The sequence below is a fragment of the Mustelus asterias genome, chromosome 6 (genome assembly GCF_964213995.1).
Source record: "Mustelus asterias chromosome 6, sMusAst1.hap1.1, whole genome shotgun sequence".
Classification (NCBI taxonomy): domain Eukaryota; kingdom Metazoa; phylum Chordata; class Chondrichthyes; order Carcharhiniformes; family Triakidae; genus Mustelus; species Mustelus asterias.
Window position 1 is genome coordinate 98518725 of NC_135806.1, and position 25023 is coordinate 98543747.

The 25023-nt window shown below is 43.9% G+C and overlaps 1 protein-coding gene across 1 annotated transcript in view; it reads right to left on the minus strand.

Annotated features, from left to right (window-relative positions):
- adgrv1 (adhesion G protein-coupled receptor V1) overlaps positions 1-25023 on the minus strand; it is a 504809-nt gene that overhangs the window by 106773 nt on the left and 373013 nt on the right. The window contains exons 83-84 of the mRNA XM_078213879.1: positions 10999-11115; positions 4331-4509 (exon numbers count right to left, since the gene is read on the minus strand). Of these exons, the coding sequence (XP_078070005.1) occupies positions 4331-4509; positions 10999-11115 (296 nt within the window). The remainder of the gene's footprint in view (positions 1-4330; positions 4510-10998; positions 11116-25023) is intronic.

The window sequence follows — 25023 nt, forward strand, 5'->3', positions numbered from 1 at the left end:
TAGGTGCCTTTTGGAGACTTGGCAATGGACACAGCGAGTGTACTCCCAGGTTCAGCCTGAGTGAGAAGGTATAGGGAAATAAATTACATTCATATAACACCTTTCTCAACCTCAGGGCAGTCCAAAGTGCTTGATAGTATTTCCTAAGTATGGAGGAGGAGCTGTAAGAGCGGGAATCGTGGAGTGCAGCGTGACTTAATCAGACAGGAGCTGAAATTTTGCTTTCCCAGCAGCGGGTTTAAATTTAGAGATTAACTCAGTGGGGTCAGGCCTCATGCCCGCCTACTTGTATTACATCTGCATGCTATGAATACTCATTATATTAAAACTTTCTGTAGTTATGTTCCATCTTCATGATAAAGTCCACAGTGCACGAGGATCTCGTGGCACCCAGATCATGTTTGTTTAAAGGTGGTGTGCAATAGTTGGCTTTGTGCAGTCTGAGGTCAGCAGTTTTCCTCGTTGAACTCTGTGGTACAGGGGAGGTGAGGAGGAGAATGACAACTTGAATGGAGGTTTGGAACTGCAAGTGTATAGTGCGCAAGAAACAATACTTTTCACTGTATACTAATACTTGTGACAATAATATATCAAATGAAATCAAGAGTCAGTTGTGAGGGGTGAAGGGGAGTGGACTGGAATCAGGGACATGGAGGAGTGAAGTGGAAAGGAAGTGGTTGCAGTGGGGGAGTGGCAGGGTGCAGTCTTTCAAATTAAGAAAATGAGGGACTTATCGAGCAATGTCCGTAGTGTCCAACTGTGGGTCATTCTTAATGTGTTGAGATTGTTACAGGGCTTTGAGTTCACCTACAACATGTCAGTTATCCTTGCTGAGAGTGATCTTGGGCAATATTATTTACAATACACAGATAGGAAGGCCAACTGAACCTGTGAATTCAACCATGTCCCAAGTAGAGGTGAGTACAACACTAGACACCAACATGAGCATTCAGTAAAGACTGAACAAAATAACACCACCTCTCCTGTAACCAACAGTGTGTACCAACCATGAGGGTCTCTGGCTAAACTAGTCCCTGCAAATAACGATGAAACCAATGCAATGTGAAATAGTTACAAGTGAGATTCAAATTTGAAAAACACCCATGCCAGCTTTGTGCTCTCAAGTCTTATGTTAATTACAATGGAATTGGGGAAGAAAATTGTGGCGAGGATGAAGCGCCTCTCTGTTTATCCAGGAGGCTCTTGCCTAGACCTGCTGCATTGTCAGCTGATGATGGACTTTACCATTGAAAAGCTCCCCAATGTATGTGATCATGTATCTCCAGTGCAAAACCATTAGTCCCTTTACCCAAGTCATTAATACAGTTTGTAAATAGTTGAGGCCACAGCACTGATCACTGTGGCACTTCACTCACTACAGTTTGTCAACCTGATTATTAGCCATTTAGAAACAGAGAAACATTGAAAAACTACAGCACAAAACAGGCCCTTCGGCCCCACAAGTTGTGCCAAACATATCCCTACCTTTTAGGCCTACCTATAATCCTCCATCCTATTAAGTCCCATGTACTCATCCAGGAGTCTCTTAAAAGACCCTATTGAGTTTGCCTCCACCACCACTGACGGTAGCAGATTCCAATCGCCCACCACCCTCTGTGTGAAAAACTTCCCCCTAACATTTCCCCTGTACCTACCCCCCAGCACCTTAAACCTGTGTCCTCTCATAGCAGCCATTTCCACCCTGGGAAAAAGCCTCTGAGAGTCCACCCGATCTATGCCTCTCAACATCTTATACACCTCTATTAGGTCTCCTCTCATCCTACGTCTCTCCAAGGCATCCTCATAAGGCATGCCACTCAATCCAAGCAACATCCTTGTAAATCTCCTCTGCACCCTTTCAATCTTTTCCACATCCTTCCTGTAATGAGGCGACCAGAACTGAGCACAGTACTCCAAGTGGGGTCTGACGAGGGTCTTAAATAGCTGCATTATTATCCCCGGACTCCTAAACTCAATCCCTCGATTGATAAAGGCCAGCACACCATACGCCTTCTTAACCACCTCCTCCACCTGCGGGGCCGATTTGAGAGTCCTATGGACCAGGACCCCAAGGTCCTTCTGATCCTCTACAGTACTAAGAGTCTTTCCCTTTATATTGTACTCCTTCATCCCATTTGACCTGCTAAAATGGATCACAACGCATTTATCTGGGTTGAAGTCCATCTGCCACTTGTCCGCCCAGTCTTGCATCCTATCTATGTCCCTCTGTAACTTCTGACATCCCTCCAGACTATCCACAACCCCACCAACCTTCGTGTCATCGGCAAACATACCAACCCATCCCTCCACTTCCTCATCCAGGTCATTTATGAAAATGACAAACAGCAAGGGTCCCAGAACAGATCCCTGGGGCACACCACTGGTGACCGACCTCCATTTAGAAAAAGACCCATCTATACCCACTCTCTGTCTCCTTTGGGCAAGCCAGTTCTGGATCCACAGAGCAGCAGCCCCTTGGATCCCATGCCCCCTCACTTTTTCTAGAAGCCTTGCATGGGGGACCTTATCGGACGCCTTGCTAAAATCCATATAAACCACATCTACCGCCTTCCCTTCGTCAATATGTTTAGTCACATTTTCGAAGAACTCCACCAGGCTCGTAAGGCACGATCTGCCCTTGACAAAGCCATGCTGAGTATTCTTGAGCATACTAAACCTCTCTAAATGCTCATATATCCTGTCCCTCAGGATCTTCTCCATCAGTTTACCAACCACTGAGGTTAGACTCACCGGTCGGTAATTACCTGGGCTATCCCTATTCCTCTTCTTGAAAATAGGAACCACATCCGCAATCCTCCAACACCTCTCCCGTCTCCATCGACAACGCAAAGATCATCGCCAGAGGCTCTGCAATCTCCTCCCTCGCCTCCCACAGTAACCTGGGGTACATCCCATCCGGACCCGGCGACTTATCTATCTTGATGCCATTCAAAGATTCCAGCACAACCTCTTTCTTAAAGTCCACATACGCAATCCTTTCAGTCCACCGCACGCCCGCAGTACATCCACCCAGGTCCTTCTCCTCTGTGAAAACCGAGGCAAAATACTCATTGAGCACCTCTGCCATTTCTACTGGTTCCGTACAGACTTTCCCGCCTTCACCTTTTATAGGCCCTATTCTGTCACGTCTCATCCTTTTACTCTTCACATATTTATAGAACGCCTTAGGGTTCTGATTGAATGGCGGAGCAGGCTCGAAGGGCTGAATTTGCCTACTTCTGCTCCTAATTCCTATGTTCCAACTGCCTGATTCAGACAGAGGTAAAGGTGCCTTACCGATCTGGCAGTTGGAAATCTTCCAGTTGCAAGTGCATACACACTTCTTGCCCACTATTTCTGAGACATAGGATACCTCACAAGACCATGAAGTTGAGCTGCATTTTGTATACTTAGGTTAGATAGTGCCTGAAAAGTGGGTGCTTTGCGGCCTGTCTAAATTGGAGAAAGGGTGATGAACCATACCAGATGATGGCTAATGTCTATCAAGCTGCACTCCAGAATAAGGTTATCTTTAGAGATTCCACTAATTGTGTGTTGGCTGAATCAAAGTATTCAAAAATCATTAGGAATGGACAGACGTTTTTAGGGTTAAAGTTAACTGGAATTCATTCAAACTATCTGACTTTAAAAGAGTTTCGCTTGACAGCAGCTACAGTTCGAGATGGTTATTTTTCAAATCTTGATCAGTACTGATGCTGAAGATATTCTTAACCAAAAGTTCTCATACCAAATCTGTAATTTATAAAATTTCTGTAAAAGGACTGTAGCAGGATGTGCGTATGTGTGTGTTTATGAACATGTTTGTGTATGAGGCTTATGGGGGAGGGTGATGAGCAGGAGCAGACCAAGAAGCAGACTAAGATTTTGGTCTGACATAGCTTTGCATGTTAAAGTACAACAGGAAGTGGGTGATACTTACCAACCAGTATAAATAACTATTTGGCCTAATTCTAGAAACAGCAAAGTACTGACAAAACTCATCCCCACCCTGTCTTATTACAGGAAGTTTCAGTCTGGCTGAACAAGGCTTTAAATTCAACAACTGAATTTAATTCATGACTTAAGCTGGAAGCTCTACTGTCTTGCAGAAAATGCTTGAATATGAAAAGGCAAAGATAAGTTATGACATATCTTATGTTCTCTGGGAAGATTCCTTTTATTTTTGTTGAGTTCACCCTCACTGACCTTCCTGGAAATGAAGATGAACCTTAACCTGACAATTTCTAATGTGACTTCTAATCAGTGCATGATATAGATTTATAATTGATCAACTAAACTGGTCAGTGCTTTTGTAACTTGCAGTACTCACACATCACCATGTACAGTCCCATAGATTTCCTGCATGGTCCAGTGATAGGCTCCCCTCAGGATAATTACAAGCAGGGCCACAACAAGGGCAGGCAAACCCCAACTCAGAATGAAGAACAGTAGGTACCGTCGATCTGTGTGTTCGTCATTCATTACAAGCACTTGCCAGAAATTGATGGACTAAAGAGAAGGAAAGGAACATTCAGTAAGTGCAACTACTCCACATTCTACCCATTGCAAACACACGCATGTTCCAAGTTTGTGCTTTATTTTACATAAAGTGGCTTCCACCATAGTGACCATAATAGCAATTATTTTCTGATCCAAAAAATTAAGTTTGCGCGGTACCGTTGGTGTGCCATTGGCACATGGATGATTTTGCTGTATCAGCATTTTTTATATCGATAATTTTGTTTTTAATTTAAAATAAAAGCCTTTACAGTGTTTACAATTGTAATAAAGAAGTCTGAAGCATGATATAGCCAAAAATGGCTGAGTTATGGTGCAATTCCGCTGTGGGTCAGGATAGTGCATCCAAATTCAAACTTCACAATGCTCCTAAATATGCACCATGTAAAATAATGTCAACGTGTTATTTCAAATGTAGTTCTGAAATTCACCGAGCAATGAATACCAATCAAGCAATTTTTACAGAAAATAGTTCTTAGCTGCAGGGTTGATATTTTCAATTCCTTTGATGTGTGCATAATAAAGCAATGAGGAAGAAGTTATCAAGTTATCCTTTCAGTCTGGCTTCTGCTTTCTCTAATGATCTCGATAATTCTAATGTTTCACTGTACTTTCATCAATGAATGGATGATTGGGCTCTCAGCCAAGTCTCATTATGTATATTTGGCTGAGAGCCCAGACAACCATTACTCTTGTGGAAACACCTGCACCCCAGAGAGAACATTGCTTGGTTGACAGCTCAGGCTCTTTGGTCTCTCTGGTTTATTTACACACAGTTAAGTGGATTCAAGGAGTTGTGGTTTCCGTTACTTGACACGTTTATTGCTTTCAAAGTGAAATCACGTTTTTAGTCGGAAGTTATGAATAAATTACTTTTTAAGTTTTTTTATACATCCTACTGTCATTATGGGGTTCAATGGATCCATACAGTGTACAATGGGCCAATGGGTATTGAAGTATTATAGCTTTGCATGGGAGCATGGGGGATCATAGGGGATGGGTAGGAGGGCAAAGCTTAGCATAGGAAGCATGATGGCTCATAGGTGGTGGGTGGCATAGCAAGCAGGGTGGACCATAGGGTGGGCAGAAACGCACAGCTTAGCATGAGGATTAGCCATATGGAATGGGTGCCAGGCCATAGCTTGGCACAAGGGGCATGAGAGACCATAGGAATGGATGGAAGGGCAGAGCATGGCATAGGGAGTATAAATGCCTTTGGGGTAGTTGGGGGGATTGAGGTGACAGGGCGAGGACATGGGAATTGTTTGGATGATGATGGGGTATGAGGGGTGAAGGCTGTATTATTATAACTGGGATTAAGTGGTAATCCTTTTAAATTTCACATCTCTGCACCCGGCAGCCCTGTGGCTGCATCCAAACTTTTTCCTGGATTGGCTGATCTGACTCCCTACCCACTGGGCAATGAAAATCTCACTTTTGCAGGCACTTTCTTCCAGGCCGAGTGTGCCGAGCTGGGAATGTTCCCGACTCCTGCTACCTGCCTCAAAGATGAAAATTCAGGCCAATGTGTTGAAAGGTACTCACATAAGCATGGTGACCCTAAATATCTTGATGATTCCACCAATCTCCCACAGTAACTAGAGCAGAATCTCCAAGGAAATGGAGGAGGCCTGGATAAATTTGTTGGAGATTCCTCATTTTCCTTTAAGGAGCTAAACTTCTGACTGACCATTGCAAGTGATGGCCAGGGGCGGAACTCCTTACAAGGGAAGTTCCCACTTCCCAAGCTGGAGAGCGATTCAGCATATCAATGGATACCAGTAAGCTAAATGGGTCTAGGTGCCCTAACCTTCACAAGGGCACGTGTGGGTACCAATGGTCAGGTATGAGATCTGAAACACCAAAGATACAGAGTTTTTTTCATGCCTTATTTTTAAAAATTCTTTCATGGGTTGTGGGCATTGCTGGCAAGGACAATATTTGTTGCCCATCCCTAATTTGCCATTGAATGGCATGCCAGGCCATTTCAGAGGGCAGTTAAGAGGCAAACACATTGCTGTATTTCAGCAAGATTTCTGCAAAAAAACCTGCATTGACTCTGTGGAAAGTACTAGTAGCTGGAAGGATCATCGCTGAAACACTGTTAGGGTTGGAAGCAGTTTAAAGGGATGGAACTAGGGTAAAGCTAGATGGTGTTGGAGAGGAGGCAGAGTGGAGAGAGAGAATTGGGTGGCTGCTACAATACCGCACCCCTCATGGAGCACTGTCAGGGCTATTAGCACCATTTCCTGTTTTGACTGCCATTTCCTCCATGAAACAACAGTAAATCAGGATATTACATGATTCCCTTAAACACTACACTGCAGAGTCATTTGAAATTCAGTTTAATATTCAGTTTAATGGGAGTGAAATCACTAATTATCTTGGATGGGCTGTAATTTCCTCCAGCTAACAATCAAAGTTATTGTCATCAACCCCTGCCAGAAGCTACATATCCCCAGCCACTAACTCCCATCCCACCTTCCCAGCTACTGTTACCAGCTAAATCTGGCTGCTTACATGCTCAGAATCCTGCTCAACTCTGAACCGAATTTCCAATCTCGGCTCCCCTCCACCACAAAGACTGCCTGCTTCCACCTCCGTAATATCATCCACCTCATCTGCTGCCGGGAAGCTCAGCCATACCCTCGTCAGCTCAGACTCACTTATTCCAGATTTCCCAGCCAACTTTCCATCCTCTACCCTCAAAAAAACTATAGCCCATCTAACTTTCTTCTGTCGTATCCTTTTTCAGATCATCCTTCTGACCCGTCACTCCATCCTTGCTGACCTATATTGACTCCTGGAGGTGGATCTTTGTCTCTCTGGTGGGAGGAGAAAGGGTGTAAGTCTTTAATTGATATGGAGATGGGTTTCCTGTCTGGTTAGAGCCAGTGGACATGGGAATAGAGAAGGGTCATATGAAGTCAGGAACTTAGACTCCCCAGGGCCACAATCACTGAGACTGCTGGTTGTTCTGATGGAGATGTTCTGTGGTTTGTGCCAAAGCCTTCCACATCATCAGAGCGCAGCGAGAAGAGTTAAGAGAGCCAGCGGTGTGGCACTTAGGTCAGAGTAGCCCTTCGCTGCACTGATACCAACCTGGATCTATTGTTGGAAACCTGGAGGGAGAGGCGGGAGGTCTCCTTCCTGGTGAGTGGCAAGCGGAGGCCACTGCATCAGGCGGAGCACTAAGTGGTTCACTGAAGTGTGCTCTTATAGTGACTGTACGCTGTTTTTCTCTACTTGAATTATGTACACTATGACACTTTAAGCCCTACTCCTATGTTTTATTGCTGCCTTGACATTGAAAAGTGGTCTGAGGTGGTGAAAGACAATGGAATCCTCGATGGTGACAGCAAAGCCATTGGACAGATGTGTTCCCTTCATCAGTGGCAAATAATGAGATATTTCAGGCTTTGCCTTCCATGCAGTTGTTTGCAGTTATCTCAGACTCCCCTCAATCTGGGTGAGAAAAACTCCGTTGAAACATTCAGGAGACCCCTGATGTTGATGGTATCCTCATGAGCCATTTGTGCCCCAAGGCATGTCCAGCCACCTCGCTGTGCAGCAGGGGCAATGCTCTGTTCAGCATCATCTCTCTATGTCTCCTCTTCCTTACCCCCTCTCACCTCCTGCTCCTCCCCCTACGTCTTCACTGTCCTCAAGGTTCACACCTCTCTGGAGTTCCCTGTTATGACGAGTGCAACAGACCACTACATTGATAGAGCTCCTTGCAGAAGGGTAATGGAGACTATGATCTGACCACTTCAGGCACTGGAATCACATCTTCCTAATCCTGAAAGCCTGCTCAGCAATTGTCCGACTGAGTAAGTGACATTGGTTGTATTGTCCCTATACCTTTGCCTGGAGCTCCCACGGAAAGGGGAGTAGCCATATCTTCAAGGGTTTTCAGTTATCCTCCAGAATACATTCATGCACTTTGAGGTTTTGGGTGATAGTTTCAGACAAATGGTGATTGGTGGAGGATGAAAGAATCATGGCAGCTGCCAGAAAAGTGAGTACATGCATCGAGGTAGCTCTTGTGGTGATTGCAGACCAGTTGGATGTTGAAGGAGTAGAAGCTTTTCTGGCTGATTTATATCGCTGGTCAGTCACTGTGTCCCTAGATGGTCACATGGGTGCGATTGGTGGTGCCCTGAGCATGAGGAAATCCAGCAATGGCAGCAAAACCCAATTCTTCCTGTCCCTGTGAGGTTGGACCAGTTGTGGAATGAATGTATTATCTAGCTCTGGCAAAGAGGGCATGAGTGACCTACAAGATGCAGTGGTGTGAAACTGCTTGCAAAATGCCACTCATGTCTGCAGCTGATCCAGAAGTCAAAAGTTCAAAGCAACAGTGACCTTGCTGGTCAATGGTGATCCAAGCAGTGAGATGTGAGGTCTTTGGTGATGAAGTCAAAGATCTCTGCGGCCATCTGCCTGGAAAGTCGCAATCTCCCGTGGATCTCGGTCATCTCCACATCGCTCTATCTTTGCTGAGGGTTTGGTCTTCCTTACCTTCATTCTCTCTTTCCTCTCCCATGCCTCCAGCTGCTTGGGGTTCTGCCCTTCCTTTGGAGGATGTAGTCCTTCATTGCCACTGGGCCTAAAATCTGACAGTCATGCCACCAGCCATGGGAAATGTGGCGGGTTACGGAGATGGGACCTGTGTAAGATACTCTGTCAGAGAGTTGGTGCAGACTCGATGGGCTAAATGGCCTCTTTTGCACTGTAGGGATGCTATGATTCTACGAAGGCCAGCGGTTGCCAACTTTCTTTCAAACAGATGGCCATCCTATAGTGATTGACAGCCTTGCTCACTGTTCTTCTGCCCTCACAGTCCCAGCGGGCTGAGAACCCTGTTCAATGCCTGCGTGCTTTGTGTGCCCACTCTTCCCACCACCTGAGTATGCCAAGGGCATCTCCTTACCAAATGTTCCGTTGACCCTCTTATGGAAGCAGGGTCATGCAACTAGGGCAGACATGACTTGACTCCACACTCTACCCATCTCCTTTCAGCTGATATGCAACAGACACCTCCAAAAACCCATTTACCCCCTTTAAAATTCCACCCCTCCATCCAACAAGTTCTTAATGAGCTTTTATCCTACTATGATTGGCCTCATTTGAGAGGACAGCAGGATTGTTGTCACAAGAACACAAGAAAATAGACCATGTGGCCCGTCGAGCGTGCTCCACTATTCAATACCATCATGACTAATCTTGGGTCCATTTTCCCACCTCCCTTAATTCCAAGACATTAAAAATCTATCTATCACAGTCTTTAACGTATTCATTCTATAATGTGGGTAGAGTGTGGAGCCAGTCATGACTGCCCTAATTGCATTACTCTGGGACCATAAGAGGGTCAACGGAACATTTGGTAAGGAGGTGCCCTTGGTGTACTCAGGTGGTGGGAAGAGTGGGCACACAGCACTCAGGCATTGAATAGGGTTCTCACTCCACTGGCACTGTGAGGGCAGAAGAACAGTGAGCAAGGATGTCAATCACTACAGGAAGTTGGCAGCTGGCATTTGTAGAATCATAGAATCCCTACAGTGCAGAAGAGGCCATTTGGCCCATCGAGTCTGCACCAACTCTCTGACAGAGTATCTTACACAGGCCCTATTATCCCACATAAAATAAAGTTAAAGTTTATTTGTGTCACAAGTAGGCTTACATTAACACTTCAATGAAGTTACAGTGAAAATCCCCCAGTCGCCACACTCCAGCGCCTGTTCAGGTACACTGAGAGAGAATTTAGCATGGCCAATGCACCTAACCAGCATGTCTTTTGGACTGTGGGAGGAAACCAGAGCACCCGGAGGAAACCCATGCAGACTCAGGGAGAATGTGCACACTCCACACAGACAGTGACCACATGGGCAGTTTTAGGGCGTAACGGGATGAGTTGGCAAAATTCTCATGTTTTGTGGCTCAGATGTGCTGTTTATCCAGGTGGTTCCCCTTAAGCCAACTGCTCAGATGTCCCTCTGAGAAAGTGTACACAAAGACTGCTAAGTGGAATACTGAAGTCTACTACAGGTCAATTGTAAGCATCTGCAGGCTGTCAGCTGGTCATAATTTCCCATTTCCTGCCCTTGCCAAGGCATTAAGGTCAGAAAAAAAATTAGTTAAAAATAATACTTACTTTCCTATTTTTTTGACACGTAGAAGTGTAACATCTGAAGTGTGACCAATATGTGCTAGATGCAAGGCCTTTTTACCGACAGTAAATTTAAAGCAAATTGAAAAGGATCTATAACTCAAGTGATTCTGTCTTCATTCTTGTGTATAGAAAAATACTAGCAGTTATAACATAAATAGTCCCATGAACAAGTCCCTCAGACTGTTGGAATAGATTCTTTTTAGTCCTGTTCAATGCATTTCTTTCATTACCCTAACTCATTTTTAGGAAATGAGGAAATTTGGCCAATTTCCTGAAGATTTAAGGTAAGAGATTTTTTTTGCACTGACCTGAATGAGCATCCAGCTGAACTGGCACAGGTAGAGGTAATGCATTACCAGTCCTAGGGCAGAGCAACTTTCATCGGAGAGTTCTCGACTTAGGTAAATGGATATCAAAAATGAGATCTGAAATAATAAAAGGTTTTGAAAAACTAAGTTGGTTAGCAGCCAATCATATTAAAGTATTTTCACAGACAGCATTTCGGGAAGTAAAATATCCTTTACTTTCAAATATATTTTACAGACAGTGAAATACGCATGGGATTAAGGTAGAAGCTGAAATATCATAAGCAAAGTTTTAAATATTAGATATTTTTTTAAAATGTAGGTTTTTATCATCATGAATAAAGTTGATGCTGAACAAATTAGTTCAGCAACAAATAAAATTAGTTTTTCTGGCTAGAGAGGTATAATGCCCAAACTATGTTAGGGGCTTTAACAAAAAGAAAATATGTGATTTGCACACGTAGATGTAAACTAACAACAACAGATTCATTGATAGAGATGCTCTCTGCACTGCATTGGACAGAAACTGAAACTAGACAGCAGCCTGTGAAACACCCTCATGACATCAGCATCAAATCATGTGATCAATTCTTAAAGCAGTCAGGCAACACTTAAATATATAACAAGATATTTCTCTGAGGTAATTATGAAGTTAGTGCACCATTAAGTTATACCTCATTCAACAAAGTGTAATGTTTTCAAGCATTTCCACAGTGTGCCTCTTAACATAAAATTAGAAGCTCTCGTCAGTTCAGTAAGTGCTAATCGATTGTAGTCTGTAGGGACTTCAAAAGTGCACACTTTGGAGAGTTACGGATAGTAACTTATGGATTTCCATATTTAACTGCATACAGGCGATCTTCAGAAGTTGCGTTCAGTTTCAGAGGTATTACGGCAGAGAATGCTGACAGTTTATTCATCAATATCCTGTCAGGTTTGGGCTAATGTGTTGGTAGGGTATGCTGCAAAACAGAATTAGTGGTCTAACTGGCATTTTTGTCCATTCATTCTTGGGATGTGGGCATCACCAGCAAGTCAACATTTATTGTGTTATGATCCCAACTGATGTTAATACTGGACAAGTCAGATATTGGAATGAAACATAGATTGGTAGATCCTAATCTTATTTTTATTTTTAGAAACCATGGAGGTCAGATACTGAACACAGTTACAGGAGTCTGCCAGTATACTGTTAGCACAAAAAATAAAATTATTAAACAAGAAAAAGTGAAATTAATTACACTAGACAGAAAGGTTGGAAAGAATTTCAACACAGACACAAGAAAATGATTCAATCTCACACTATTCTTTTTATCCCAGTCACCCTTACAGACACAAAACTCCAATGAAGATTTACCACAGTCTAAGCACCCAGGTTTTTTGCTTGGGTTAGCTCAGTTTCAAACAGTTTTCATCCAGCGGACTGCTGAACATTCTCTTCAGCTGGTATCTTCCTGAGACACCCCGGAAACCACAATTTAAAATCATTATAACATTATACATTGTTCCGAACAACTACTTGTCCCTAATGTCCTTTGATAAGCTGGTGGCAAGAAGCCTCCTTGAACGACTGCACTCTTTGTGCTGTGGGCACACTCAGTGCAGTTTAGGAAGGACTTCCAGGACTTTGACTCAGTGACAGAGGTTCAAGTCAAGATGGTGTGATGTGTTGCAGGGGAACACTCAGATAGTGACTTTCCCAACTGTCTGTTGCCCTTTTTCATTTGGTGTAGAGATTGAGAGTTTGGCAGGTGTTGTTGAAGGAGCTTAGGAATATAGCTGCAGAGCATTTTGTAGATATACACTGCTGCCACTGTGCATCTGTGATGGATGGAGTGAATGTTTCAGCTGGTGGATGGAGTGCAAGTGAAGGTGGCTGCTTTCTCCTGGATGGTGTTGAGCTTCCTAAGTATTGTTGGAGCTGCACACCTCCAGATAATCCTGATTCGTGCTTTGTAGATGGTGCAAAGAATTTAAGGCAGTCAGGAGGTGAGTTACTCACCACAAAATGTCCACACAGTATGTGTGACTGGTCCAGTTCAGTTTCTGGTCAATGGCAACCCCTAGGACATTGATAGGCGATTCAGCATTGATAATGCTATTGAATGTCAAGGGCAGTTGGTTAGAATCTCTCTTGTCGGAGATGGCCCTTGCCTATAACTGATCTGATGCAAATGCTCCTTGTCACTTATCAGCTCAAGCCTGAATTTTATTATTTATTCTGGATATTCTTGCTGCATTCAGGCACAAACTGCTACATTATCTGAGGAGTTGCAAATGTAATTGAACACTGTGTAATCATCAGCAAACATTCAGATACCTGGCTTTATGATAAAGAGATGGTCACTGTTGAAGCAGCCAAAGATAATTGGCTCTAGGACACAGTCCTGAGAAACTCCTGCAGTGATGTTCTGAGGCTGCAATGAATGGCCTCCAGCAAGCACAACCATTTTCTTTTGTGCTGTCTACAACTTCAACCAGTGAAGGACCTTCCCCTGATTCCAATTGACTTCAATTTTATTTGGGCCCCTTAATGCCACACGTGGTCAAGTGAGTTTGTGATGTCAAGGGCAGTCACTTGCAATTCATATCCGAATTTAGCTTATTGGTCCATGTTTGGATCACGTTTGGAAAGGGATTCGTAGGTGAGTAGTCCTAGCTGAACCCAAACTGAGCCTCGATGAACAGGTTATTGCTGAAATTAATGCCACTGGATAGGGACGTTGATGACACCTTCCATCATTTTGCTGATGAACGAATGTAAACAGATGGGATGGTAATTGTCTGGGTCGGATTTGTGCCACTTCTTGTGAATAGGACATCCCTGGGCAATTTCCCACATGGTCGGGTAGATTCAGTGTGGGGTAGCTGTGCTGAAGCAGCTTGACTAGGGTCACAGCTAGTTCTGGAGCACAAATGGAGCACAAGGTCGGGATGTTGCCAGGATCCGTAACCGTTGCTGTGTTCCGTGCACTCAGTCGATTCTACATTCAATGTGGAATGAATCAAATTGGCTAATGACTGGCATTTGTGATGTTGGGTGCAATCCGGGTGGAGACCGGCAGTTCATTTTTTTTCTTTTTTGCTATGTGCATGGAGCATAATGAAAGACACTGGGGCGATTATCACTTGTTGCTGCTGGCATTAATGTGGTGGTTGTGGCTTCCAAATAGGGTTAGAAGTCTTACTGTCCTATTAACGCCAAGAATGTGATTGACAATTTTAAATCAGGCTGCCTAACAGATGTCAAAGCGCCTGCCTTTCCGTATGCAAAGAGTCATCCCAGAAATTGTAAGTAAATAAAGTTTGAACTCAATGGGTGGGATCGTATGAGCTAGAATTCTGATTTCCACAATAGAGCAGCTTTATACATGTAACCAGGTTCACAACATACAAAGCCATGTGAATACATCATCGTGTCAGTTTTGGGCATCAACAGGGCGTCCAAGGTAGCTCCATTACCGACCCCCCCTCCCCCTCCTTCCCCCACCACCCCCCACACATTCAGCCGATTATCAACTGTTGGGTAATCCGTTTCTCAGGTGCATAATGAATAACCAATCGGTTGAATTTTTTCCTCTTTGTCTTGTTTACAGTATATTCTTACTTGTTGTTCTTTTACAACATAATGCTGGAATGCAAGATGAACCGGTTTGTTGAAGTTGAGCTATGTGCTCCAAGCCTCCCCTCCCCCATCCCTGGTACCAGTCTGAACTGGATATCGCCAGTTTGAGCAGAACCCTAGATTAAAGCATCCTTTCTGTATCAGCTTCTGCTCACAGCCAGCAGACAGCACAAAAAAATTCACACACAATTCACCAAAGCTGAAATATTCATTTAACATCATTTAGTCACAGTATGAATTGCCTAATTTTTTAAAGATCTGGTGTACTTATTGTATTATACTTTATTTAAAAAAGGGAAAAATAGCAAACATATTCTAATCCTTATGGTGAAGGCAATAAAATCAGGTCAAGGCTTAAAGAGGAAATCATTAAAGATGAATTTATGTGGGGGTTCACTGATCCCTGATCTGCAAGCCTTGTAGAAATGGCTGCTACTCTATTTCCCTGGAGTTCTGTCAGTCTTCTCCTAAAGCTATGCCAGGGAATTGGAAGAATTCCCTCGGAAAGTCCAGAAGAAAGTTGTTTGGAAAACCTTTGTTAAATAGATGCAAAAATGAACTATGTTTATATCAGTCACATCATTGCATAGCAAAAATGCTGTCAGATCTTCGCTATGATATTGTGACAAAAAAAAATCACATCCAGCTGTTTGGCTGAACTCTGTACCATCATTATCTTCATAATGATACTACTATATGTAGTAAACGAAAATGTTTTGACATGTGCTAAGACAACAGATGTGGTCCGGTACAAATTCCACTGCAATCTCTGTGGACATGTTAAAAAAAAAATCCTGCTTTCAGGACAAATTAGCATTTGGCAGAGTTGCGATTGCTTTGAAAACAGGTGCACTATGGAACAGTGTAAATTATAAGTCATTGGCCACCTTCAAATAAAGTAATTTTAAGATGAAGAATTGGCACAGACAAAATTGGTTTGGTAAGTTTGAGTAAATTTTGCAAACTTGTGCTCTTACGGAATTAACAAATGGGAAGTCTTGCAGGTCTCACTGACCCTCACGTTTTGGATTCTCAGCATAACCTCCCAACTGAAGCTGTGTTGGGAGTATGAATTTGTAAAATTACAGGGGTTATTTTCATCTTCATCACCCAGTGCACGAATCTAGAGGAATATGGATCACCAGCCTAATTTTGGCAGAACCAGCCTAATATCTATTCCGACTGTAGGAAAATATTGCAAGCTTTACACAGGGTGGGCAATCAATTCTTCCACATTACTGCGCAGATGGTGAAGAAGATGTTACTCTACCTCTTTTGACTGACCCAGTAATGTTCATGCTTCAAAAGCGAGATACAGATTAAGGGTAATTATCCAAACAAAGGTACGAATTGAGAAGCGTGTTGTGATTTGGCAATATTTTTCATTTGAAGTAACCTTTGGAACAAGTTTACTGTAAAATCTTTTCAGGCACATTACATGAAAGCAAAGCAATGCTGAAAGCTAAGAGGTCTTTGAAAAAACAAAGGGTTAATAGATGGTTTGAAATTTCTCTTTTATTCAATTGGAAATAAAGTGTGTGATGACTGCCTCCCACTGACCTTCTGAGATTCTTCAGTAATTATAAATTTAAAACACAAATACATGAAAGGGAAGCAAATTACAAACCTGCACTATGATTTGCTTCTTTTGAAAAGTAACATTATACTGTATAGCTTGTAATTTGTTGCTTTTAAAAATAGATTTATAATTACCATAGTCCAGAAATTCAGACAGGGTGACAGGAGAGTGATGTGGTGTATTCCCTGCCCCTGACTGGGGAGGCCCAAATCTCCACAAATATTGGAATTCAGGCCTTATTTTAATGGTGTTAACATGACTTCAAAGGCTATCAGCAAAAAGTAGTGAAATAACATTGTATTCAGGGGACGAGCTAGGGTAAATGCATGGGGTTATTGGGATAGGGCCTGGGCGGGATTGTGGTCAGTGCAGACCCGATGGGCCGAATGGCCTCTTTCTGCACTGTAGGATTCTATGATATCTATGATTCTATGATTAGTCCTCAGGTAAATGGCTCTGGGAATCAGTTGCAGGATCAGACCTTGGATCATAACTCTGGAATTGCGGCACTAAAGAGCGTGGGACTGGGTTTAGAGATCCAAAGGTGGGTGACGAAGCAGCTCCAAGAATCAAGGGTCCTCGACTCATGGGAGTAGGAGAGGGGAGATTGGGCTTGTGGATGACAGGTAGTGGCTGGAATGGCACTGATTGTGGATACTAGTAGCTGTAATGTGAGTGTGAACAGCAGTGAGTAACTCTTTTAATGTGTGCTTAAATGGAGCACTCCTGCTCATAGAGTCACAGAGGTTTACAGTGTGGAAACAGGCCCTTCGGCCCAATTTGTCCATGCCGCCCAGTAAGCTAGTCCCAATTGCCCACATTTGATCCATGTCCCTCTATACCCATCTTACCCATGCAACTGTCAACTCTCCATGGCTCCCTGTTCAGCTAAGTCACTTCACTTCATGACTGGACTTATAACAAGCAATTTCTGGGTTTGGTTTCAAATCTTGGTGAGGGGCTTAAATAAGTGTTAGCATAAGCAAAGAGCCTAACATCTTTTAGGTGTGGGCAGAGGATGCATATGTTTTGCATTTATCAGTCTAAGCAGCTGCACTCTTTTTAGCCAGAAGTGTGTATGTGCCTCCTGCCCCCCATATTGGGTCTTAGCTGTTGGAATAGCATCCTAAAAATGGACACCATGAGCAGCAATTTCAAGTATTTAAGTTTAACTTGGACTAACGTTACTAAACTGGTCCTTTAATCGCATGTATTAAAAATTATAGAACATAATTCATAAAAGTTTGTTAATACTACTTTAGGTAATGTGTTTTCAAAACAGCATATTATTTCAGATAAATGTTTACCAAGGGCAAAGTCATAAACTATGAATAACCAATAAAGAGAGTTACTATTTTATACAATGATTACACCCCATGAAAATGCTATTCAAAGTGATACACATTGGGCTATGTTTATTTTGCTTTATTCATTCACGGATGTCGTTGGCAAGATTGGAATTTATTGCTGTTCCCCAATTGTTCTTGAGTCGCTTTCTTGAACTACTGCTGTCGATGTGCAGTTAGGAAGGAAGTTCCAGGATTTTGACCCAGAGACAGTGAAGGACTGAAGGGTTGACATGAGATTCCAGGCTTGCGGTGGCAGGATGTCGATTAGACTCATTAATGAGCCAAATGACATCCATTATCCCTGAGTCCATCCCAATTCAGTGAGGCTCACATATGCAATGGGAGCCTCATGACTGTCCCAGACCTCTTTAAGGACAGCCAGCAAACCTGATCACGTTGGACAGCAGCCTCGCAGAGGAGGGGTGGTCCCTCACTTTTCGGCTGGGATCTGGCATCGGGAAGAGGGTCTCCACTGAAAGCACAGCTCTGCCCTTGCCTCTGACCCGCCTGGACTCCTCTCCCAGAACACCGGCCCCCCACCACCCCGTAATTCCCATCCAGCCCTCACTCACCTTTGGCCTAGGGGCTCTTGGTGACTCTGGCATCTGATGGGTGCATTGCCAGCAGCTGCCACCACTCGCAGTGGCATTGACGAGCTATGGAGTGCTCTGGCCTCTGGTTGGCTGGCAGCTCTCAGCAGCCAGGTCCTGGGGATCCTGAGGAAGTTCCGACACAGTAAGAAATCTCACAACACCAGGTTAAAGTCCAACAGGTTTATTTGGTAGCACGAGCTTCATCAGGTCAGTGTCGACTCACCTGATGAAGGAGCAGCGCTCCGAAAACTCGTGAGACCAAACAAACCTGTTGGACTTTAACATGGTGTTGTGAGACTTCTTACTGTGCTTACTCCAGTCCAACACCGGCATCTCCACATCAAAGTTCCGACAGTGAGCATTATGTACCTGAAGGTCATTTATTAACATTGGACCTACCATTGGAACTGACGGGAGTTTCTGCTGGTTCTTCAGCCGGTGGACAAGAATTCTGTTGGGCTGACTAAATCCAGTTTTTTTTAAACTACTATTCGATAAACTTGGATCCAATAGGTTATGAAAGATAATCCTTGGAAAATGAAAATAATTTATTGTTATGTTGTTAATATTTAAAAGAGATTAATGTCTAAATCTTTGATAATTATTGGTTTTAATGACAAAAATCTGGATGATCTCATTGAATGTATGAAGCGTATATATAAGTTTTAAATATTTCTTTCCATTACAACTGGCCAATAAAGAACAAAGAACAAAGAACAATACAGCACAGGAACAGGCCCTTTGGCCCTCCAAGCCTGCGCCGCTCATGTGCCCAACTAGACCATTCGTTTGTATCCCTCTATTCCCAGTCTGTTCATGTGGCTATCTAGATAAGTCTTAAACGATCCCAGCGTGTCCGCATTCCAGGCCCCCACCATCCTCTGTGTGAAATACGTCCCCCTGACATCTGTGTTGAACCTTGCCCCCCTCACCTTGAACCTGTGACCCCTTGTGTTCGTCACCTCCAACCTGGGAAAAAGCTTCCCACTGTTCACCCTATCTATGCCCTTCATAATTTTATACACCTCTATTAGGTCGCCCCTCATCCTCCGTCTTTCCAGGGAGAACAACCCCAGTTTACCCAATCTCTCTTCATAGCTAAGACCCTCCATACCAGGCAACATCCTGGTAAACCTTTTCTGTACTCTCTCCAAAGCCTCCACGTCCTTCTGGTAGTGTGGCGACCAGAACTGGACGCAGTATTCCAAATGTGGCCTAACCAACGTTCTATACAGCTGCAACATCATATGCCAACTTTTATATTCTATGCCCCGTCCAATAAAGGCAAGCATGCCATATGCCTTCTTCACCACCCTCTCCACCTGTGCTGCCACCTTTAAGGATCTGTGGACTTGTACACCTAGGTCCCTCTGTGTGTCTATACTCCTGATGGTTCTGCCATTTATTGTACAGCTCCCCCTTACATGAGATCTACCGAAATGCATCACTTCGCATTTATCTGGATTAAATTCCATCTGCCATTTCTCCGGCCAATGTTCCAGCCTATCTATATCCTGCTGTATTCTCTGACAATGTTCATCACTATCCGCAACTCCAGCAATCTTCGTGTCTTCCGCAAACTTACTGAGCACACCAGCTACATCTTCCTCCAAATCATTTATATATATCACAAACAGCAGAGGTCCCAGTACAGAGCCCTGCGGAACTCCACTAGTCACAGACCTCCAACCGGAAAAAGACCCCTCCACTGCTACCGTCTGTCTTCTATGGCTAAGCCAGTTCTCCACCCATCTAGCTAGCTCACCTTTTATCCCGTGAGATTTAACCTTTTGCACCAATAGTTATTGCTGGTAAACTTTGACTTTGACCTAATTTCACTCTTCCTGTTCACTATTTTAAACTACAGAAAGATCTTATATTCATACCAACTGATTTTTCTATTGAATGTACAAGAATAATTGTACTGCTGCAGCAATTTCTTTTGGAAATTATTGCTAATTAGGAGCTTTTGTCGAGGCTCTGGGTAATATGCAGGCTGATCAGCATTGTTACCTTGGAGGAGTAATTTATTTGTATCATTCCTGTTAAACAGGTGATCTGCTCTGAGGTCTCCGCTTGTACCAAATAGAAACCCGAGCTACGTGAGACTGGCCTCACATCTCATTGCTTCATAACACTGGGCTCCAACTCCCCTGGCACTGCACTGCCTAAACAGCTGGGTTTCTTGGAACTCACTGAGGCATCTGCTTTATTAAGATTCCGTACAAACCTTTCATCTGTGCATAAAAAGGTGTTGTGCACACAGTAATGCATAGACCTGCACAGTGGCTGAGCCAAGTTGTGCATTCTGAACTAAATCATTAAGCTGACCCTCCAAGAAAATCCTTAGAAAGCAATTCAAGGCCTGAGGCATCATGTAATATGATAGTATCGATTAAACATGGGTAAAGGAATAGGTAACGTAGTATTAAGCACCAGTAAAGTATCTCCAGATGCTGGCAAATTATTTCCGTGGGTATCATTTATTTTCTTTAAGGTACTTCCACTTGCATTAACAGTAGGTAGGTACGCTGCACAGTAGATTTTCTTCTTGCATCATTTCATTGTTTATGTAGCGAACTTACTCCTGCACTTCCAATCCATTGGACAAAATGGGGCTGCAGCTCCTACAAGGTTCCACCAGCTTCCCACTATAGTGCTGGTTAGAGATTGGTGGGACTTCACTGAAAATGAAAGACTGTTTGCATTGGGCTTTCACTGATCTCGGAGTTTCCAAATGGTGCAACATTTCTGCCCCCTTTTTTAAAAAAAGAGTAAAAGGGAGACAGAACCAGGAGCCGAGGGCCCAAACTGCAGGAGTTCTGACTCCACTTGCCCGGCTGACACCTGAAGTCCTTTGGACAGCTGGCATGCAAAGTCAGCTCCAGTGTAACAGCCTCCTCACAAATAAGAGGACTGTACCAGTTCAAGGAAAGAAATGTCTACATTTTTGTCCAAAGGATTGATCTCCTCTGATGAAGGTTCCAAAGGACATGGCTGGAGTAAGCCTGGGAAAACTCCACTCACCCACCAAACATGCCCACCCACCCCCCCCCCCCCCCCCCCGCCACGACGCCCCCCGCCCCACCCCTCTCATCATTCCGATTAGAATCTGGAGTTTTCAGTTGTATGGGACAGGAACATGTCACATAATGACGCTTGTAACCACCTGTCATACATTTGCTCTAATTTGCAAACTCCATTGTTACCACCAAAGTAACATCCCGAGGCAATTCATGGCAAATATGACCAATATGAATATTTATTCCATAGTTACTTTTGATATAAACAGTTAACCAATGCTACACCTATCTCGGTTTTACTTATTTTATGGCTAAGGATTTTGTTTTCCTTTTCAAAACTGGATTACTGGGATAGAATTCATAGAATCCCTACAGTGCAGAAGGAGGCCATTCGGCCCAACGAGTCTGCACCGACCATAGTCCCACCCAGGCCCTATTCCCATAACCCCACATATTTACCCTGCTAATCCCCCTGACACTAGGGTCAATTTAGCATTGCCAATCCACCCAACCCGCACATCTTTGGATTCTGAGAGGAAACCGTAGCACCCGGAGGAAACCCACGCAGACACAGGGAGAACGTGCTAAGTCCATACAGGCAGTGACCCAAGGCCGGAGTTGAACCCAGGTCCCTGGCGCTGTGAGGCAGCAGTGCTAACTACTGTGCTGCCCTAACACGGATGTAAATTCCTTCAATCAAAACTAAAGTGCAATCTAGTTTGGGCGGATATAAACATGGATATAAAAGATGTTTGAAACGAGAGTTCAGCCAAACCTGTTCACATGTTGTTTTTTGCAATGGTGGTTGAAAAAAACATAATAACCACTGAAACCACAGAATCAGATTTTCAGTCAGCAACAAGGTTCTTAATGTTAATAAGTAACATAAGGATGAGGTTTTTGGGAAATGAAATGACTGGAGCCAAAATCTACAATGTTCATATTGGCAACAAAAGTAAATGAAACAGTTTTATCCCCAGTGATCTTCCAGTTATTGTAAATGTGGCTGAAAACTTATTTGTCTGGTTCTTCCTTGTCCTTGGTTTGTGTGTGTTCCTTCAGTCATGTTGTAATTTTCACCTTTGATTTTTCCTCAAGGCCAGATGTGAATAGATGGGCACTTTGTGTGCTCTTTACACTAGATCATAACAAAATATAGCCTATGGCATGATGTCTGGTGTTAAGGTCAAACAAATTTCCACTGCAATTCAGCAAGAAGCTGAGACCAAAACACAGGCAGTAGCCAGGTAAGGCACAAAAGGTGCTCAACTGGATAACCTCTGTAAACTGGAGTGGGACTTTCCAACACCACAAATAAAATCAAAGTCCATTTCTAAATGGTGAAAAATTGTTCAACCCCCCCCCCCCCCCCCCCCGGGGGGGGGGGGGGGGGGGGGGGAGAGAGAGAGAGAGAGAGAGAGATAGAGAGAGAAAGAGAGAGAGAACACTGGTGACACCACATCTGGAATAATGGGGACTATTTTACCATTTTGATTCTAAGTGCTGAATCTGGGCATAATTCAGATCCGACTTGTAAACCTGTTCTCAGACGCCCCCGAATGCACTTGGCCTGAAAAAAAATTGCAAGTCTGAATCGCGCAGTGGGCGGGGAACGCTGCTGCTCCGATCTGAGCCTTCAACTGCGCATGCGAAATGAAGAAAAATTTGAAAAACACTCCCCTGTCACATCGATCCTGGACCGCAAAAAGCAGATAAAGCGGCCCGGGAGTGATGGCCCCCACAGACATCACCCCACCCCCACAACATAACTGTCCCCCTTATAGCAAGAAACATAGAAACATAGAAAAACTACAGCACAAAACAGGCCCTTCGGCCCCACAAGTTGTGCCGAACATATCCCTACCTTTTAGGCCTACCTATAACCCTCCATCCTATTAAGTCCCATGTACTCATCCAGGAGTCTCTTAAAGGACCCTATTGGGTTTGCCTCCACCACCACTGACGGCAGCCGATTCCACTCACCCACCACCCTCTGTGTGAAAAACTTCCCCCTAAACATCCACCACTGTCACACAGTGGCAGCACTGTGTGCCATCTACAAGATGCACTTCAGCAACTCACCACGACTCTGACAGCACCTTCAAAACGCACAACCTCTATCTGAAGGACAAGGGCAGCAGATGTATAGGAACACCACCATCTGCATGGTTCCTCCAAGCCACATACCATTCTGACTTTAAACCAAATCAGCATGCTTTCAATAGTGCTGGGTCAAAATCCTGCAACTCCCTCCCTAACATGATGTACCTACAGCACTTAGACTTCAGTGGTTCCAGAAGGCAGCTCACCACAACTTTCTAAAGGGAAGTCAGGCATGGCAATAATGCTGTGATGCCACATCAATAAACACACGAAAGCAACATCACACTTCATTCTGGTTAAGTTCCTCTATTAACTCATGAGCCTTCCCCAAAACACAAAGATTGCAACTCCTAAAACACCTCCCTCCACTCTAACATCTTCACATTCATATACCTCAGTTCGCAAGGTTTAATTTTAATTTTTGCCAGGTATATCATTAAGGTTTTACTTTCTCTGAATATTCTTTAATGTTTTGCTAGTTGACTAGCTGTTAAAATAGAATCATAGAATCATATATGCAGAAAAGGTCCTTCAGCCCATCGAGTCTGCACCAAGATGAGAAACACTTGACCTCCCACTTAATCCCATTTACCAGCACTTGGTTCATAGCCCTGAATGTTACAATGTGCCAACTGCTCATAGAAATCATAGAAACCCTACAGTACAGAAAGAGGCCATTCGGCCCATCGAGTCTGCACCGACCACAATCCCACCCAGGCCCTACCCCCATATCCCTACATATTTTACCCACTAATCCCTCTAATCCCTCTAATACATTTTAAAGGGTGTGAGGCAACCCACCTCTACCACCCTCCCGGCCAGCGCATTCCAGACCGTCACCACCCACTGGGTAAAAACGTTTTTCCTCACATTACCCTGCCCCAAACCTTCTGCCCCTCTACTTGGACCTATGTCCTCTCATGACTGACCCTTCAACTAAGGGAAACAGCTGCTCCTTATCCACTCTGTCCATGTCCCTCATAATCTTGCACACCTCAATCAGGTCGCCCCCTCAGTATTCTCTGCTCCAGTGAAAACAACCCAAGCCTATCCAACCTCTCTACATAACTTAAATGTTCCATCCCAGGCAGCATCCTGGTGAGTCTCCTTTGCACCCCCTCCAGTGCAATCACATCCCTCCTATAATATGGCAACCAGAACTGCACACAGTACTCTAAGCTGTGGCCTCACCAAAGTTCAATACAATTCCAACATAACTTCATAGAAATCATAGAAACCCTACAGCACAGAAAGAGGCCATTCGGCCCATCGTGTCTGCACCGACCACAATCCCACCCAGGCCCTCCCCCCATACCCCTACATATTTTACCCACTAATCCCTCTAACCTACGCATCTCAGGACATTAAGGGCAATTTTAGCATGGCCAATCAACCTAACCCGCACATCTTTGGACATTTATAAAGATCTTCTCTGCATTTGCAATTAATGCCTTGATTGATAAAGGCAGGTGTCCCATATGCCTTTTTCACGACCCTACTAACATGCCCTTCTACCCTCAGAGATTGTGGACAAGCCATTCATTGAATACGTCCTTGTCAAATTACTCCTTCCAAAGTGTATCACCTCACTTTTCAGGGTTAAATTCCATCTGCCACTTATCTGCCTATTTGACTATCCCATCTATATATATCTTGTAGCCCAAGATACTCAACCTCACTGTTAACTACCCAGCCAATCTTTATGACATCCACAAACTTTTTAATCCTACCCCCCACATAGTCATCCATGTCTTTA